Source organism: Phalacrocorax aristotelis, chromosome 2 (genome assembly GCF_949628215.1).
Source record: "Phalacrocorax aristotelis chromosome 2, bGulAri2.1, whole genome shotgun sequence".
NCBI classification, from domain to species: Eukaryota; Metazoa; Chordata; class Aves; order Suliformes; family Phalacrocoracidae; genus Phalacrocorax; species Phalacrocorax aristotelis.
In genome coordinates this window covers 77,727,322-77,745,536 of record NC_134277.1, presented here as the reverse complement: position 1 = coordinate 77,745,536, position 18,215 = coordinate 77,727,322, and the positions used below count along the sequence as shown (strand labels likewise).

Genomic DNA, 18,215 nt, shown 5'->3' with positions numbered 1-18,215 from the left:
CATTGTCTCAAATTCTTCAATAAAGCTAAGTATTATACTGTCTGCATTAAAATTTCATTACCTTAAACTTTTTTCCACTCGCATCCTATTTTGCTGATTACTGTCTAGCATTATCCAAACACTGCAGTGCAAACAGCTTTGTGCTAATCTGCTTAAAATAGTATAAGAATAATTCTGCAGACTATCAGAGGGTAGAAGTGTTCATTGTTATATTTAATGAGGTTTTTCTTAGTTTTCTTCAGAGCTTTCCAGTGACTACCCTTGATGAAATAACACTCTATAAAGTACAGAATGCATCACCAAAGATATATTAAAAAAAAAAAAAAGAGTTGCAAATAAACATGGACTCCTTTGTTTCTTCCCAACTTTCTTCCTCTTTTTCTTCCCATCTTCCTCCCTTCCTATTTTCCTTTCTTTCGCCCCTCCTTCCCCCTTTCCTCCCCCACACCTTGTATGTACAAAAGTAAATGAGTGGGGCAGAGGAAACAGGAAAAAGATGAATCTATACCATTTGTAATACTATCTAAGATGCAAATCTGAAGAATTGGTTCTCCTTGCCTCTTATGTGGCAAACGTCCTCCATCCATGCCAGCTCAGCACAGTATCAGTCTGGCAATGCTTTAGGCTTGCTCCACATTCACTTTGCACGGGGCAAGGCAAGATAAGAAAAATAAAATCCCAAATACATATTCTGTTATACAAGATGAAATCCAACTGAAGTTAAAATTATGATCTGAAGCCTCCTTTTGCCATTTTTTCAAGTGTGGAAAAGCCAGGACACATCTTGGAAGGGCTCACTAAACACGGGGGAACTCTCAAATCCTCATTTTCCCAGCTTCCATTATCTGGACTCCCTGTGAAATGCTGATTGCTGGAAATGTGCCGTGATTGTTGTTAAGCAATTCAGGAAGATTACCTAGAGAGTACAGTGGAAAAAAGTGTGAAGGAGCAGGTATTATTAATAGGAGAACTTACGTGGAAAATCCAGACAAAGACTCCACCTGTGCCTCTTGACACCGGTGATTAATACCACGCCACTAATCACAAGGCCATATTCAATTTCAGGTACTCATTGTCCTTAAACTGTCAGAAATTCCTTTTATAGCCCTCATACAAGAATAATTATTATAGCAAAATATAGCAACTCTCATACTTATTTCCCAAATAAATCAAAGGCCTCAGAAATCTCTTTTTTTAATAAGAGATGGGAAGGACTGGGAAGGAAAGGGAAGCAAACCTGCCATCCCACTCTTTTTGATTTTTCTGAAAAAAAGTGTAAAAGAATTTCCCAACAACATAGCTCAATAGTGTTTTATATCCTAGTTTAATAAGTGCCTATATAAAGATCAGTCTGGCATGCTTGTTCCAGTAAATGCATTTGTGCTGAAAGGGGAAATTTCAGGAGAATGAGCCCTGTTCAACATCTGTTATGACTAACGCTTTCAATTCCCATCAACTTCGAAGAAAGAACCAGCAAAAAATATGAGTAAGTCTGGTCTTTGTTCTAGGCCGTGGCATTTACATATGCGCATGTGTGTCTTTTGCCAAAGGATCTCTTACCACGCTCACACAGCTAGCTAGGCAGGCAGCTCATACAAACTGCTGTTAAGAGCAAGGTGATGCATACGAAGGGTATTGAGTATTTTATACAGCCTATGAAACGGTCCCTCTGACCGAGTACAGCAGTGACAGCTGTCAATCTGCTGCCTACCTGCCCGAGTTTTCTGGCCTGCAAGTACCACCACACTCCCCTGCTCACAAGTGTGAGAAGCTTGTTTTCAGCATTAAACTGACATATTGTCCAGGCAGGTTCAGTAATTATGATGAATCGACCTCACAGAAAGAGCTGTTTTTCTGGCTGGATGATATGAGAAAGCCAGTCATCATCCTCCTTGCGTTGACATGGCTCAATCAGTAGGATGATCCAGGATGCAGGTGGAGTTTATTCCCCTGGAGGAGGAGAGACTACAAAAGCACAAGAAAAGGAACAGTTCCTCCTCGTCATCCTAAGTGCCCAGAGAATGAGCTGATGTAAAGCCATTTTCATCCTGTCTGAATTGTGCCCAAGGAAAGGGCATAATTATTTTGCTTAGGAAAAGAAATCACACTCCTCACTGACAGATTTTCTCTGTAAAGCAGATGTTCCTGTGCCTTGCTTTGAGGCTTCTTCCTGTAAATCTTCCTGTCGTCCAGCTCCATCCAAGTAGTACTCACTGTTAAATGCCATTAACCACATGAACTCCTAGTTTTTGAGTATCTCATTCTGTACCTATACAAATCAAGACACAGTTTTTACAAGGCTTACATAATATTTTTAATATGTACTCTTGCAGATACTCAATTGACAGGAGTAGTGATCCGGGGCGGTTCTTTTATGTCGACATTACATCAGGAGCACTGATGACTGCAAGACCTCTTGACCGGGAGGACGTTTCTTGGCACAACATCACTGTGCTGGCCGTGGAGCTGAGTAAGGAGAATGCAGACTGTACATAGATTAAAGAGATACAATAGACAAAGCAGGCTGAGAGACCTGAATTCAGCAATTCACTTGTTCTTATGCACTGAGTGGGGAGCAGTATTAACTGAATTACTCTTCTGATATCAACAAGCGAATACTGCATTTTATTTATTTTTTATGCTCCTTTTCACAGGGTGGTGGGAGGAGTAGAGGCTGGCAATTAAATGCAGAGTGATGCTTTTTCAATTCATTAGTATTCCAGGGATTTATTTTAAAGTCTTCCTGATGTCTTTCTGCAAGAGCTCGATCTCTTCAGAAGGGATTGGCAGCTAAACAGACACTGCAAAGGCTGCACAGCTGCCAGAGTCGCCAATCCTACCTGGGAGGATTGAGTGGTGCAGAGACTGGTAGGCAGCAATGACCCTACGCTGCTAGGTCACTAGCTGAAATCTGCTCTGGTTCAGCAGCAAGTAAACGTCATCACCATCTGCTTGCTGCATAAATAATTTGGGCCAGAGTGCTTTGGGATCTTCTAGTACGCTGAACTCCTTATGCTTTGGGGTTTTACAATGAGCTAAAGGTCAGCTTACGATTCATCCATGCCAGGTATTTACCAAGGCTATGAGAACAAGATGCTGATCATTTCATACTGTCAGTTTGAAAAATTTAGCTGAGTTTGAAACACTAACAGTTGCGAGCTTCATAAAGGAGCTTAGGATATATCAGCAAATAAAATAAAAGGTTCACCCAATCTTCACCTGAAATAGCTTTGGGCCACATAGCTTTTGCTCAGGATCTCAGTTCATCTGCTGAGGAGCAGCAGCTTTTCAGAAGCTTGCTGCCAATAGCTGAGTCATTCCTCATGTCTGAGCAAGCTCCCTGCACATCCAGGCTGTACCGGAGATACGGGGCAGTTTGCGAGGAAAAAAGTTTCAAGAATCTTACCCAAAATGCAATCAGCCATCTTGAAGTTAGCAGAGAGAATATTTCACAAGAGTCGGGGTGACTCTGCCACATATTTGCAGCTGTTCCAGCACACAATGCCTTTCTGTCCCTTTTTCAGCAGTGAGAGGGGTTGGTGACACGATGGGATCTCACCCCCATCTATTTTGATGCTAGCTTTATTTTCAGCCGCCAATGGCCATTGCAATTCCATGTAAATCCACATACACACATGAGTCCGCAAAAGCTGCCCCTGTAGCAGCACTCGAGGGTAAGAGCAATTTGAAGGCGTGTCTTCCTTTGACTCATCCTCCATGAATCCTCTTTCAGTTTTGCTCTGTACATGTGCAGCACAATATTTTAGTTTAGTGAATAGTTTCAAAAATGTCATAGTTGTGCACTCCTGAATAAAGCTCCTAGTTTTAAATGTTAGATCAATATTACTAAGAGTGTAAACGCAGGCATTCATCTGCCACAATGACAGGTGTGTTAGCAAGATATGTAGGGATATGTGGGAAGCTGAAGGAATAAATTATAAATTAGGGAGAAACAATATCGTTTAAAAGTATTATCTCAATGATACAATGTGACACATGTAATGGATACAGCACACTGAACATTTAGGAAAATTCCAGAATGTAAGAAAATTCTTTGTTGTTTATATGAACATATCATTTCTTGCTATAAAGAGAGATATTTGGACATAAATGCATGAAGTTGCATGGATAAAAAAAAGATGAAAACAATGATTTTTAACAGTTTTCTGGATTTTTGCACCTTTTCTGACTTTTTAATAATGAATTTATGTTTTTTATTGTTATTCTTTCTGCTTAGAGTTTAATTTTATCATTAAATAAGGGGGAAAAGTGTTTGGGGCAGAAAAACACAGTAAGGAAAAGAAATTATTCTGTAGCCACTTAGTTTGGAAACTGTGAAGATATGTGAAATGATGTATGGATTTACCGGCAAAGAAAGCTAATGAACCAGTGGGACAGAAATATCACAAATGATGTCATACAGAATGTAAAATTTTCATTGCAATTTTAAGCTTCAGTGAAAGCTTCTCTGCACAATTACATACGTTACTACATTTTAAACCCACCCCACCCCACCCCCCCGTATAAACTATCAAAGATTTGGCACTATTTTTGAGTTCAAGGAACAAAAATTCTGAGCAAAAACATATCTGAACTGCAGAATTGTCACTTTCAACAATCTCTAAATAACAAGCCTAGCCTTAAGAGAGTCCCTTCCTAATTCGTGCCAACAGTACAAAGGCACAACAAAGAGTATTGCCCAGTTAAAGGGCAATAAAAAGAAATGTGGAGCATTGTCTAAAACTTTTGTCATAGAAATAGTCCCATCGGACTGAACCAGGTTGAAGCCTTCCACAGAATTTGTTTGAAAGAGATGCGATTAGATGGGAAGCCAGGATAGGCAGAGATCAGCATTTGCAACTTCACTCCGAGTCACACAACCCGTAAGTGACCACAGTTCCCAGGGGGAAAATGTCATTTAACACAAGTCAGTAGCGAAAAAGCTGCTTTACCTCTTGAGCATGAGAGAGGAGCAGCCCCTTCCCCTTCCCATATATTGCCTTTCTTTACATTGTGCCTCCTCCTTCCAGACAACCCCTCGCAGGTGGGCAGCGTCTCCGTGACGGTAAAAGTCCTGGATGTGAATGACAATGCACCGGAGTTTGCAAGGTTTTATGAAGCTTTTGTTTGTGAAAACGCCAAAGCAGGGCAGGTGAGAAATGCTAGTAACACTGGGGTTGGGGAAGGGATGCTGTCCTACATGGAGACAGCATGCCAGAAAGGGTGAGTGTTGGAAAGAGGGCTCAGCTAACCACACATTTCATCTGAACTCTCATCAGCAGCTGTCAGTGCTGCTTTCCAAAGCCAAGCACATCACACCAGGATTAGCATCATATATAGCACCTCATTTTTCTCCTGCAGTAGTTTCCATGCTCACTGCACAAGACACTTCATAGCTGAAATAAAGCCTTCCCTTCGGCAGATGCCAGCAGGCAAACACATGGCATGTCCTGTAGCAGCAACCAAGGGAGAAGTCTACTGAGAAATGCCATGGAGTCAGCCCTGCCCACCTGTGACAGACAAGGCTTTCTGATAAAAGACCCTATTTATAAGACCCTTAAGCACCCCTGGACTTATGGGAGCTGGACATAACATACTACATCAGCTTCAAACAGGTGCCAAACTGAATCTGTTCTGCTGTGAACTGGAGTAGCCAACACAGGACTTTCTGCTCTGCACACTGCAAGCAGCACCTCCAAGCAAGCAGTGAAACCTCTTTGCTCCTCTCCCTTCCAAAACCCCATTGAAGCCCTTGAACAAGGTCTGCCTGTGTCACAAATGGACATGAGCTCTCCCTCGCTGGAGCTGGTGCAAGCTCTACTGCTTGTGGGTAGGCGACCTGGTGCCTCACCACCCAGGGTCCATGCTGGGGACTTGTGTCTCCTAATGCTAAGCTGACTGGCATAGTTTAAACACATAGGCACACCACTCATGACTTGTGAAGGAGAAATTATGCCAGTAATATCACTGTGCTCACTGAAGCTTCTCTCAGCTTGCTGTGAAGCAGAAGGAAATAACTACTCACTGCTGAGACAACTGTCCTCACAACTACCATATACAGGATAATTGCACCTCACGAATTTACAGAGGTCCTTAATAATATAGGGAATAGAAATCGTTGCCTCACCTTTTTCCTGGTTTTTAAGGGTGTGTCCCCGCAATAATAAGCTTTCCGAGAAATGCACACTAATTTGGAGTGGAGAAAGCCAAATTCTGTTGCCACATTTTGAGAAGGTCTCGTATCAGTTTTAAGGTGGTGAATAAGACCACCACTTTATGGGTCTGTCATTTGCCTTTGAATCCAAAACTAACTTCTGAATGCAAAACTCCAGGTGAAGATTATTCCTTATCTAAAAAGATGCCAGAATGTTTATTCAGACCAAGCTATATCGCACTGTGCTTCAAACTGTTAGACCTGCTTTACTAAGCCTCTGTAGGTGAGGTGACAAAACTCTTCTGGATTTAGCGTTGTCTTAGTTTCTTTCCATGGTGTTATTTATTGCATATGCAGAGTGTCTGCATGATTGCCTTTTCTGTCTTTCTTTTCCACTGACATCTTGGGAAGAATTTAATTGATTTAAAATTAAAAGGGTGATAAAATAATCAACCTGAAGTCCTTTTCTACCTGCAGAATGAAGCTGAAAATAAGTACGGGTTTTCCTACAGGCTCTCTAATGCACTATGAATCTTCTGAACACCCTGGGTCCTCAAAAGAAACATGCAACAGAAGATAGGGATGCATGAGAGAAAGTGTTATTTGAAGCAAACTGACTTTCTCCTCCTGTGTTTAAAAGCTATTTGCATGATCATAGCAAAATAAATGAAGCCTGCAAGGTTTTGAGTCTCTTCTTGATTTATCTATTGTACCTCTGCGAGACAGTCTTATTCAAATGCTCCAGTTGCTCATACTTGTATATATAAAAATGTTATCTGTTTGTTTATTTATATTATATGTATTTTGCTTCTCACCTGTTTCTGCTTTGTTCTCATATTCTGTAGCTGATCCAGACAGTGAGCGCCATCGACAGGGATGACCCACAGGAGGGTCAACACTTCTACTACAGCCTGGCTCCGGAGGCAGCCAACAACCCCAACTTCACTCTGAGAGACAATCAAGGTAATCAGAGTGGACACAGACAGTTAGCTACTCTAATTTCTAATGCCTGAGTTGGACTTGAGAGGCTGTGACTTACAGTGTGTGATAAGACTGCCATTTCAAATAATACCAAGGGACACCTGCTCCTTAAAGGCAGTGATAAAATGACATATTACTTAATACACTTGAAGGTTATGTGATATTTTCTTCTCTATAAATATTCTCTAGCAATAGGCCCCTTTTTCTTCTTTGAGGAAATGTGCCAGTGTTTCGTGCAAATTCAGGTCTTGTGGTCAGGCTGCAGGCATCTCGGATTACCGGAGTGGAAATTGCATTTGCTCAAAAGGAGATGCTTAAAGGTAGGATAGCAACTGGAACTAGGAGACAAATCTGAGGGAATTACATTGCTCTTTTTTTGTACTCTTCATATTTTCTCCCAGGCACAGGAAGGGAAGGTTCGTGTGCTATTCCAGTCTTTTCCCCAAAGCACTTTTTTTCTTCCTTTTTGCACATCCTCATTTCCCTAGGAAAGGGAGGGAGGGAGGAGAAGCTGAGCCTTAGGGGGGTAATTTGGCATACAGTTAAAAGTCTTGTAAGATGCACTAAGCGGAAACTAAAACACCAGTGGGAAGACTCATGGCAAAGTGCTGGCATTTGAGGTTCCTGACCAGTGGAACTTGCTTCTTTTGGGGAAGCAAGTGGTGGTTTTGGAGCCTGCAGGAAAGGCCCACCATGGCAGGCCTTCGCATGACTGCTGCTGACAGAGGATCTCAATGGGCAGACAGCAGTGCTGACGTCAGGTCCACATCAGCCTTCATCAGGAAAGAGGGACAACCTTGACTGACCCAATGCAGAGCTTTGAAAGTCAATATGAAGGGGCTGCATTTCAGTAGGAGTTTAGTGTATAAAATACCACAAATCAGCAAGCAACTCCAGAATAAATGGGGAGAAACACTGGCCACCTGCAGCAGCCACAGCCAGTCTCCAAGCAGAGTGCCTGCCCCTGCTCCCACACATGCCTGCTTGTCACACGTACGTCCATAAGCCCCTATCTGTGCCTCTGCAGACATACGAAAGAGCAACACAGAGAATGATTAAAGAAGCCCCTGCCTTCACTAACCAAACATGGCTTAAAACATGGTACTGGCAGAGTCTGGAGCCCTCCTCCACAGCATGCTAATGCTTTTTCATCCCAAAAGCAATTTTTTTTCTATAGTGTCCCTGAAGCCTCCACACACAATTTCTTGCATTTTTGTCCCCTTCTCTCTCCCATTCTCTCCCTTTTTTTATTTTTGAATATATATTGCCAAAATAAGTGAACAAATAAAGCACAACTGTTGCTAAAACATTTGGCAAACTAGGCTCATTTCATCCTCAAGGCATTGTTCTAAAAAAAGCAACTCGCAAAATTCCCAGCATCAGATGCACTTTTTCTGTCTAGGGCCATACTTGTGATAATTTATAGTGACAGCAGTGACTGAATGGCTGTGCCTCCCACTCTCTGTAAAATGCCGGTTTTCTAGAGATATGTATCACAAGAAGCTTAACGTACTATTGGTTACAAATTTGAAATAAAAATGTTAAATACCAAACTGCTGACTATCTGAAATATACACATTAAGGATTAATTTACTGCCTCAGCAATTTGGAGTGCAGTAGTCATTTCAGTACCAATAATTTATATTTATATTTTCACCTAGGGACCACTAAGGACTATATAAATGATATGACTTAGTCACAGACAGGGTAGCTATACTGTACGTCACAGGGTGGCAAGACAAGGAACAGAACCCACCTTGCTAGTCACAGCCTGTGCACGTAAACAAGAGGCAGCAACACTTCCCAGACTGGGAAGGCACTGTTAAGATCCACAACTGTGCTGATTACTTGGTTGTCCAATACAGCAGTAAGAGAAACTGCAAGGCACGCAGCCATCCTGGCAACAATTAAAACCTTGATGTATACTGAGCAACAGATAGATCACAGTTTGCATTCTGATGAGCTGTTTTACATATTTCTTTGGCCCTTGTCATTTTAGTCTCTGAGAACTTCTTCAGTCTATTCATTCTCCACATATCTCTGGCAGACAGAGAAATCCTATTGTTCTCCACTTTATAGACGGGCATCTGGGGCAAGGAGAAATTAAGCTACTTACATGCCTGGTTCCCTTTGAGTTCAGTAAAATCAGTGGGAGATAGACATGTAAGTATCTGCAAAGATGTGGGCCTAAATGACTTCCCAAGGCCGTATAGGATACATGTAATGAAGCACGGAATTGAGCCAGGGTTGCCCATCTCTTAGGTTACTGATGTAGGGCTTTGGCAAGCCATCTTCCCCTGCTTCTAAATCTGGGTGAGATTGTGCTGGGAAAAAGTTGGCAAAAGAGGCTTGCTCTAAGAATGGAAGGAACAATGAAATAAGCTTACTGCATTTCCAGATTAAACTCTGAGCTGATCTTCTGTTGACCCTTAACCGCTGCCCTCCATCTTTGGGTACCAGAAACTGGTGAAGACAGTAGCCATTTTAATGGGTGCAGGCATCAGTGTCACACCACCACCAGGCCTGTCATTGAAAGCCTCTGGCAGTCCTCCCCATCGCGTTTAAATTTGTTCTAGGAAAATTTTTGGCTATTTCTGCCTTCCCTAAATCCGTGGTCTACCACATGCTTCAGTATAGTGCAAAATCAATGAGCTGAAAATCCCCAAGAAAAAGTGTGAGCCCTTCCTCAAGCCAGTGGTGTCTGTAACACCCGCTTCTCTGTGCTCTTTCTCCCACTCCTGGTGAAATATTTCTTTATATTATTTCCAACTGTCCATAATTATTACAATTAATTTTTAAAAACTAACTGAAGTTCTGGGCTAATCATCCCCAGTTCTTGTACAGATGCATGCAGAAAGACAGCAAGCCTTTCTTGTGAGAAGAGCGGTGGTTAGGTCTGACCTCAGGGTTGGGACCTACACAGTGGTTAGTTCCCCTGACCTCTCCAGGGAGGTACATCACTTCCAGCGGGGCAGAAAACTGCAGGAAGGACGTGCTCCATGGCTTGCTCTTGCAACCACAGGAAGACACCGCCCTGCATGCCCAGGGAACACAGCTTTCACCTCCTGCTGATCACACAGGTGTGGGACCCACCGTGCTGCAATCTTCAGTATCTCTGCTCAGCACTGTAGCTAAGTGCTACCATCCAGCCCTCTGCAAGCCAAAGACATTGCATTGGAAGTTGTGTTGCAAAAATATTGTGCATTTTATCGTGTTTGCATTTTTTTTTTTAATATAACAGGGCTTTCGTGTCCTCACAAGCCCTCTTCTCTTAATGGCTGGGCCTTAGCTGATAATCAAATTTGGAAGAAGATTGTGTATTCTGGTTTTTGCCATGCTGCATCACATTCCAGGATGTCCTTTGCACTGCAGTAGCACATCAAATCACAGTGGCTTTTGATGAGTCACGAAACAAGTTTTGGCACCAACGTATTGCAGTTGCAGAGGAACAGGTAGAGCGAATCTTTAGGGATGATTTGGATGCCTGCCTAGTACAAAGAAAAACAAAACAAAAGGACTGAAATGTAGTGCCAGGAGTCACCAAGAGAATTTTATCATTAAAAGCATTTAAGACCTGGGTGATATGGTTAGCACATCACAGCAAATATAAATACACACACATATATATATCTTTCAATATTTGATTACAGAAACTTGGTTTTGGCCAGAAAAAATAATTATGGTTAAAAACACTTGAGATCTCTCACTAGTTGATTTTGCAGAGCTTCAGTCAGGTTCACTGCCTGTGACTTCTTTTACAGGCAAAGTATGACTAGCTCAGAATAATGAAGTCTTTTTCCCTCGCAAAGAGCAATTTTACATAAAATTAAGGTTTGCTGTCACCTGAATAGAATTTGTGACTTATATTGTAAGTCAGTTGAAAGAGAGTGAGTCTTTCACTCAGGAAAGAGAAATGCAACTAAACTACTACACTGTTAAGATGACTCAGACATTTCCATTGACACAGCATAAATCCAGGCACTTTGCCATCTTCTGCCCTTTGGGCTGCTTTTCCTCATGCTAAAACAGGCCCAGTGATGAAAAGATGTGGTATTAATAGCTGGGGAGCACATACTAGAGGGCACATAAACAGCCCGAGGGAGAGAAATCACTTGTCTGTGACCCAGGAGAGGTGGTTGCAGGAAGCGAGGGCTCCCATCCACAGCACACCCCTTGCCCAGGGACACATTCCTGAAAATCATCTATGTCTGTCCACACCCACTGCACATACACAGAGCTGCATGGCATATCAAAGGGTGGTGAAATCAGTGAACAGTGACACACAATCAGTTTTAAGCAACTTTGGGGATTTCGTCTTGCACCTGGTGGTTTCTTCTTAAAGCTCCAGCTCTTGGGATCACATGACTTAACAAGACACTACAATTTCTCTATATATTCACATACAGACATGCATGCGCACTTCAGAATTATATTATTTCAGAGTAAAACTTGAAATTTCATTGATGTGCAAGAAATAAAAGACCCTCAGATTCCTTTTAAAAACATGCCACAAATTCTAACTAATATCATGAACTGCGGAGCAAGACATCTCAATACTTATGTGCGCCAGCACTGTCTGATGCTGTAAGATTTGCGGCACAAAGTATGGAATCTGGAGCATAATTTAAGTCTAGCAGGCAAGTCTAGCAACTCTAGCTTGAGTTTGGATATATTCCATAGCTGGCTGTATATAACACTTCTGATTTCACTCCTAAAAGCCATCAAATAATTTCTGATGTTCAAACTACAGCAGATAAAACAGCTGATTTACCTGCATGCAACCTGAGTTTCTGCACTGAAGGAAATCACCCAAGACGTAAATTTTAGCAGTGAATTGACAGGGAAATGATAAGGAAATGGAACAATACCTTACTGATATTTGGGTTTTTTTCACAGTCTACTTGTGATCAGGAGGTTTCTTGCCATTTCCAGGCAGCAGCTCTGTTGTGCCAATCCACTTGGGAAGAGCCGATTGGCATCCTGCATTTCCAAGCATAGCAAATGTACATTGGTAACAACCTGGAGATGCAGATGGCCAGACTGTGACCTCTTTTGAGCCAAGGGAACGGGAAACAAAACTAAGTAGTAAAAGAAACTGCAGGAAGCTCAGCTCCCAAAAATCCCACAGTATCACTCCACAGGGTCAAGGCTTGTAGGTCTGCCAAAGAGAAAAAGTACCTGTGTTCCCCTTTGATCTTAGCTGGCCCAAGATTTGCAGACATGTTTGTAAGAAGAGCCAATTTTCCTGCAGGTTCCTATAGACTCTCTGGTGCCCCAGGTCACATTGAGGACATTCGGTCTTGCAGTTTCCAAAAGTCTCTCAGGCCCAAACCTTAAAAGTCAGCACTGACAAAATCATCACTGATCTCCAGAGGTTTTGCCTTGGCATTCCTGAGATGAAAATTGAGAAGAATAAATTCCTGAATCCAAATTCTTTCTGATCAGGAAACTTGGTGCACAGTCTGAGGAATTTGAGGGCGGGGGTAGACAGAAATTCGAATGCCACTGGGAAATTTTGACATTTTAAAAAGCATGCAGAATATGAAGGAAAAAGCCCCAGAGGTAGGAATTTCCCTTGAAATGACCAAAAGCGACTGGCTGTTAGGTCACTCTCTTATTTTGTTTCTGCAGCATTATTTTGATTCATTTTGATTCAAATTCTTATTAAAAAAAAGATGGTCACACTAAATGAAGCAGAATGGTCAAATCAAAGCAGACTAATTCTGACAATGATGACATGAAGCATTCTGACTTTTTTCAGTGGCAAAAGTGCCAGTGAAATTGCATGTATTTCACTGAAAAGTGTTTGGTTGCAAATATTCAACTCTCTGCTGCTCTAGGATAGCAAGCTGATTTTTTCCTTTGCCTCATTGTTGCCTAAAGCAGATGGCCATGCCGAGTATTAAAAAACATAAAGAGAATCTTAACATGTCCGCAAGGGTTATATGCTAGCATCTCCAAAATGGTGGCAGCGCTTAAGAGTGAGGTCTAGAAATGCTGCTGAGCATGAACAGAGACTACAAGTTGCCTTCAACTGTTTTGTTCTGTCTTGCCTTCTGAAAGCTCTTTTAGCTAAATCTGAAGGCTGTAAGTTTGCTTGGGGCACTTTATGTCATAAGGGGTAAAGGCAACTCATAAGGTGTGCATGCCTTGCAGGTTTGGAGCTATGGCCTGAGAAGATACTGAAATAGGGGAGGCACAGGCAAAATGCTGATTAATGACAAACTGACAAAAAAACAAAGAAAAAAAGAGAGAAGACAACTGGATGTGGGTCTAGGGCTGATTTTTTTTAACCTTCCTTCTCTGCTGAACATATTTGCTCTGTGTATAAGTTCTCTCCATTTATTTTCTACCCCTAGACAATACAGCATGGATTTTGACAAGGCGCTCTGGCTTCAGACAGCATGAGCAGAACACCTTTTACCTCCCCATCCTGATTAGCGACAACGGCCGCCCCGTGCTGAGCAGCACGGGTACACTGACCGTGGACGTGTGCAGCTGTGATGATGATGGCATGGTGATGTCCTGCAATGTGGAGGCCTATGTTCTCCCCGTCAGCCTGAGCAGAGGGGCACTCATTGCAATCCTCGCCTGCATCTTTGTCCTGCTAGGTAACCCTTGGCTGCTTCCTGGGAGGGGACAAACTCTTTGGTTCTGGCCAGGGGGTTGCTGATCCACTGAAGGTGAAGGACACAAATACATACATTTATGTATATATTATATGTAGACACCCACATACTTAAACAGCCAAATCAAGGACCAGATGGTGTAGTCAGTTGCACATGGCTTCAGACCCTGGGGTGTTGGAATGGGGGAAAAGTATGGCCTGCAAATATTGCTACCAGATCCCCAAAGTGCTAAGGCATCTGGTATGGCCCTGCTTTCCTGGAAGGAGTATGCCAGGAGAAAGCACTGAGACCTGTGGCTGGGGACAAGTTACTTTCTCATCCTCAACAGTTTCTGATCATGTGCTCTCACAGGAAAAAGGAATGGCAAGTCCAGTTCCATCTCTTGTCTTTTGGCAGGAGATACCCCCACCTCCATACTTTTCCCTTGAGACACTGCATTTAAATGGTGCCTGTGCTGCTATAAAGGGGCTGACTGTCTTGCATGTGTCCTGTCTCCAGAAATAAATTTCATCCTTTCCTTGCCCAGGTCTTCTATGTCCCCTGTTAGCTGTTGGTATCAAAAGAACCTCAGCTCCCTCATTCACTGTCTTGAGTCAATGAGATATTATTCCCTGAAATTTCAGAGGAACCAGTTTGAGGAGCAGTGGAGTAGAATACAGGAAAAATTCTTTAAAAGTGCCTCAGTTCTAGCCCTGCAAAGGAGCCTAGATACCTCAGTCCAAAATTTCAGTATTCAAAACCTTTGCTGAGTTCTAGCCCTGGAAGTACAGTCACCATGGGATGGCACATTTTCAATAGTAAAGCCCTCTGGTGCCTGTCTGACCACTCTCCCCAAGCTAAGAAGCATCTGCATCAAATTAGCACAGAGCAACTGACCAAGGCAGTGTCTTGCAGACAAACACAAAAATGCTTTGGAGCAGACTAAGGGGCTAGCTCTGCATATTGCCGCATAGGCAGACATATCACCACAGTGCCTCAGCACCATCCATCTGTGTCACATGCAGTATCCAGCCCAAGAGGCACCTCCAAATCAGGCTGCAAAACCCAGCTACACAGAAGGGGAAAATTATAGAGCTGTCTGCCACTGCAGATAAACTTACTGATACCTGATCTGGCTAGCTTAAAAGTAGCTCGAGCGTCTCTACAGTGCATTGGCAAGCACCACTGGATAGACATGTCCTAAGCATCACTGAGAGTTAAGACTTAAGGAGAGAAAAGGGACAGATTAGCAGGACCTCAAGCTACTAATTTTGTCCGGGGGAGGGGATTTCTGCACCCCTCCACCCGCAAACACCACAGCTTTTTAAATCCAAGGGGCTGGCTAGGCTCTTTGAGAGGAAACCAGGGCAGCAGAGTATCTGAAGCCCTTGCAAGACCTGCCTGCTCGCTGATGGCTCTGTGTCTTGGTTGCCTCCTGCAGTGCTGGTGCTCCTCATCCTCTCCATGCGGCGCCAGCGGAAGCAGCCGTACATTATCGATGAGGAGGAAAATATCCATGAGAACATTGTCAGGTACGACGACGAGGGCGGCGGGGAGGAGGACACAGAGGCCTTCGATATTGCTGCCATGTGGAACCCACGGGAGGCCCAGCTGGTGGTGAAAAACCGTCAGGACATGCTCCCTGAAATAGAGAGCCTCTCCCGATACGTGCCTCAGGCATGCGTCATGGACAACAACGTCCACAACTACGTGCTTGCCAAGCTGTACGAAGCTGACATGGACCTGTGGGCACCTCCCTTCGACTCCCTCCAGACGTACATGTTTGAAGGGAACGGCTCGGTGGCGGAGTCGCTCAGCTCCCTACAGTCGGTGACGACAGACTCAGACCAGAGCTACGACTACCTGACGGACTGGGGGCCGCGCTTCAAAAAGCTGGCCGAGATGTACGGTGCCACGGACAGCAGCGGGGCTCTGTCGTAACGGACGAGGAGTGGCAGAAGGGTTTCCATGCGAAACAGTGTCCGGTTATGTCCATTCTCATCAGATGCTTCCATGGACATGGGTGAGGCCTCCTTAAAAATAGCAATACGGTGCTTGGATGAGAATGGGAAAGAAGGGTGCGAACGAAGGTCTCTCTGGATCAGCTTTACTCAGTTAAATTAAGTCATGTTTTTGAAACAGTGAGAAGCAGAAGGAAGAAGGGGTTTTTTTCTGCTTTTTACAGCAAAATTGGAAAGCTCCACAACTGGAATATAATGACATTACTCTCTCTCTCTCTCCCTCCCTCTTTCTCTCTCTCTCCCTTGTACACGGCAGCTTACTGAGCTCTATACATCTGGATTCAAAGATCTGTAAACTCCAGCTGTAATCTCTGACTCACTGAGGTTCCCCACCGGTTATTTTTCCCCCATGAAAAAGGAAAAAAAATTGCTTGCTAACAAGAGGAAAAAAAAAATCCCACAAAGCAGAAAATTGAAACTGGAATCTCAGAGGGCTCTTTGTAAACTAAACCTCCTCTCTCTGTTGCTAACAGAGTCCTTTTTTAATCCTTTAGAAACAAGGCTGAGGTTTTCTTCCACCTGGCCGAGCAGGCTGGGAAAGAGGCTTTGAATTTCTGCTCTAGTTTAATGGCTGATCTATGAGCGTTAACACTAATCCATCTCCTACCAAGTTTGTGTAAATTTATTCTCAGCTCTTTAAAACCATGACTCCACTAAACTGCTCAGAACAAAACCAGAAAATCTGCCTCTTTTGCACTGTAGATGTCTCTTCCATGTGCCAAATGTGAAGATTAGATTCTACCAATGAAAGCCAAATAAATTTAAAAAAAAAAAAGCAAAAGCTATATTTGGTAACTACATGGGTTAGATGGGCTTTCCTAATCTGTGTGAAGTCAATCCAAGGGATGTTTACATATTGTAGATAACCTACTTGAACAAATACAGTATTATAGACCAATAAATGGATGTAAGAAAATTACATGTATAAGTTTTGTATATTTGTTAATTTTGGTAATAAATATGATGTACTGCATACAGTACAATACCTTAGCACCTCTTTTAATAAAAGTTAAACAGAAGGGAAAGTCTGATGGCAATTTATTGAATACTTTGCACGCAGCAGTTAGCGCTTTTCTGTGGCTTTGCGCACCTTGAGCATCAAGAAAAAATAGTTCATCAGCATTGTGTCAAGGAGACAAGCCTTCATTTCGCAGGTTCAAGCAGATTGTCTGCTTCTTTTACTGGTGTTCACTTGGACATTGTCCTTAACAGTGAATCAGCCCAAGTGCAGCCCACCAGACTAGTTACTTTTCTATTCCAACTATGCTGAAGTCAAAAAGAAGTCTTGGGTGATTTTTCTGAAATGTTATGGATGGGGCATTGAGAAGCTTGGACACCAGTTACACAGCCCTGACAGAATCTCATGCCTTCAGAGTCATGACACACTGTAACATGCAATGCCCATTTGTGGTCATTCTTACTCTGCAATCAAAGTTTTGAGCCTGGATCTTATCTTGTTTGCATGTGTAAATGGGAAGGGCCAGGGCAATTACACTAACACAAGTTTAATGGAAGATGGCAAAACACTTCTAGAAAGCAGAACAGTCTGCAATGACATTTGCAGGTTTCTTTCTAGCTAAGGAATCTCTCCACCTCAGATTGCCCAGAAAATAGATGTGCAGACATAACCACCCACTTACCACACTTCTACGGTGTGCATACCGTGCTCAGTTTCTGTTGCAGATATGCACAAAAAACTGCTGTCTCTCTTTTTCGTAATCTTAGGCTGTACCAATTTAAGAGAGGAGCCTTGCTTCCACAAACTCATACAAAGTCATGCACCCCTGGAAAGCCAGGTAGCCAGCAAGGCAAAAAAGTTTTTGTGATTTCTCAAACATTTGCTTATCTGGCATGATGAAAATCTGTGCCTTCACAAACATAATATGCCATGGGGTCTGCTTACCACCTGAACTTGCCTTACACCATTGCAGAAAAAGCACTGAAAATCATATGATAATGATTCTTTTACTCATCTCATAGCACTTACCCTCACATATCATATTGATTTTATAATACAAGACAGAGCAGCAACCACCATGATCAAAGAAAACAAACACTAAACTGGTGGTGCTGAGACTATGAGAGCTTCCTCACCTCCTGACGCAACAGGAATCACAGAACACAGGGCAGGAATGTAGATAGAGAGGACATCTATTCCACCACTTCACTGCCTGAATTAATCATCAGTTTTATATATTTTAAGCAGATGCCTGTTTAGTCTTAAAGCTCTAATTGTTAAGACTCTTGAACCTCTCTAGGCAATCTTCCACTGCATCAATATATTCAGTGTTGAAAGCCTTCCCTGGGAAGTATAAGGCAAGTACCCCTTGCTGCCACATAAGCCTGCAATGCACGTAGATTACTTTGTCCCTCTGTAGGTCTATGGTTTGGTATTTTCAGACCATTACGATCTCCCCCTTTAGCCACAGTCTACAGTAAAAAAAGTCCTCT

At 42.8% G+C, this 18,215-nt stretch overlaps 1 protein-coding gene across 2 annotated transcripts in view; it reads left to right on the top strand.

The window, feature by feature from the left end:
• CDH20 (cadherin 20) overlaps window positions 1-16,783 on the top strand; it is a 118,973-nt gene extending 102,190 nt beyond the window's left edge. For both annotated transcript variants that reach the window (XM_075084216.1, XM_075084215.1), the window contains 5 exons: window positions 2,334-2,470; window positions 5,031-5,152; window positions 7,000-7,117; window positions 13,495-13,746; window positions 15,185-16,783. In XM_075084216.1, the coding sequence (XP_074940317.1) occupies window positions 2,334-2,470; window positions 5,031-5,152; window positions 7,000-7,117; window positions 13,495-13,746; window positions 15,185-15,684 (1,129 nt within the window). In that variant the 3' untranslated portion in view covers window positions 15,685-16,783. The remainder of the gene's footprint in view (window positions 1-2,333; window positions 2,471-5,030; window positions 5,153-6,999; window positions 7,118-13,494; window positions 13,747-15,184) is intronic.
• The last annotated feature ends 1,432 nt before the right edge of the window (window positions 16,784-18,215 follow it).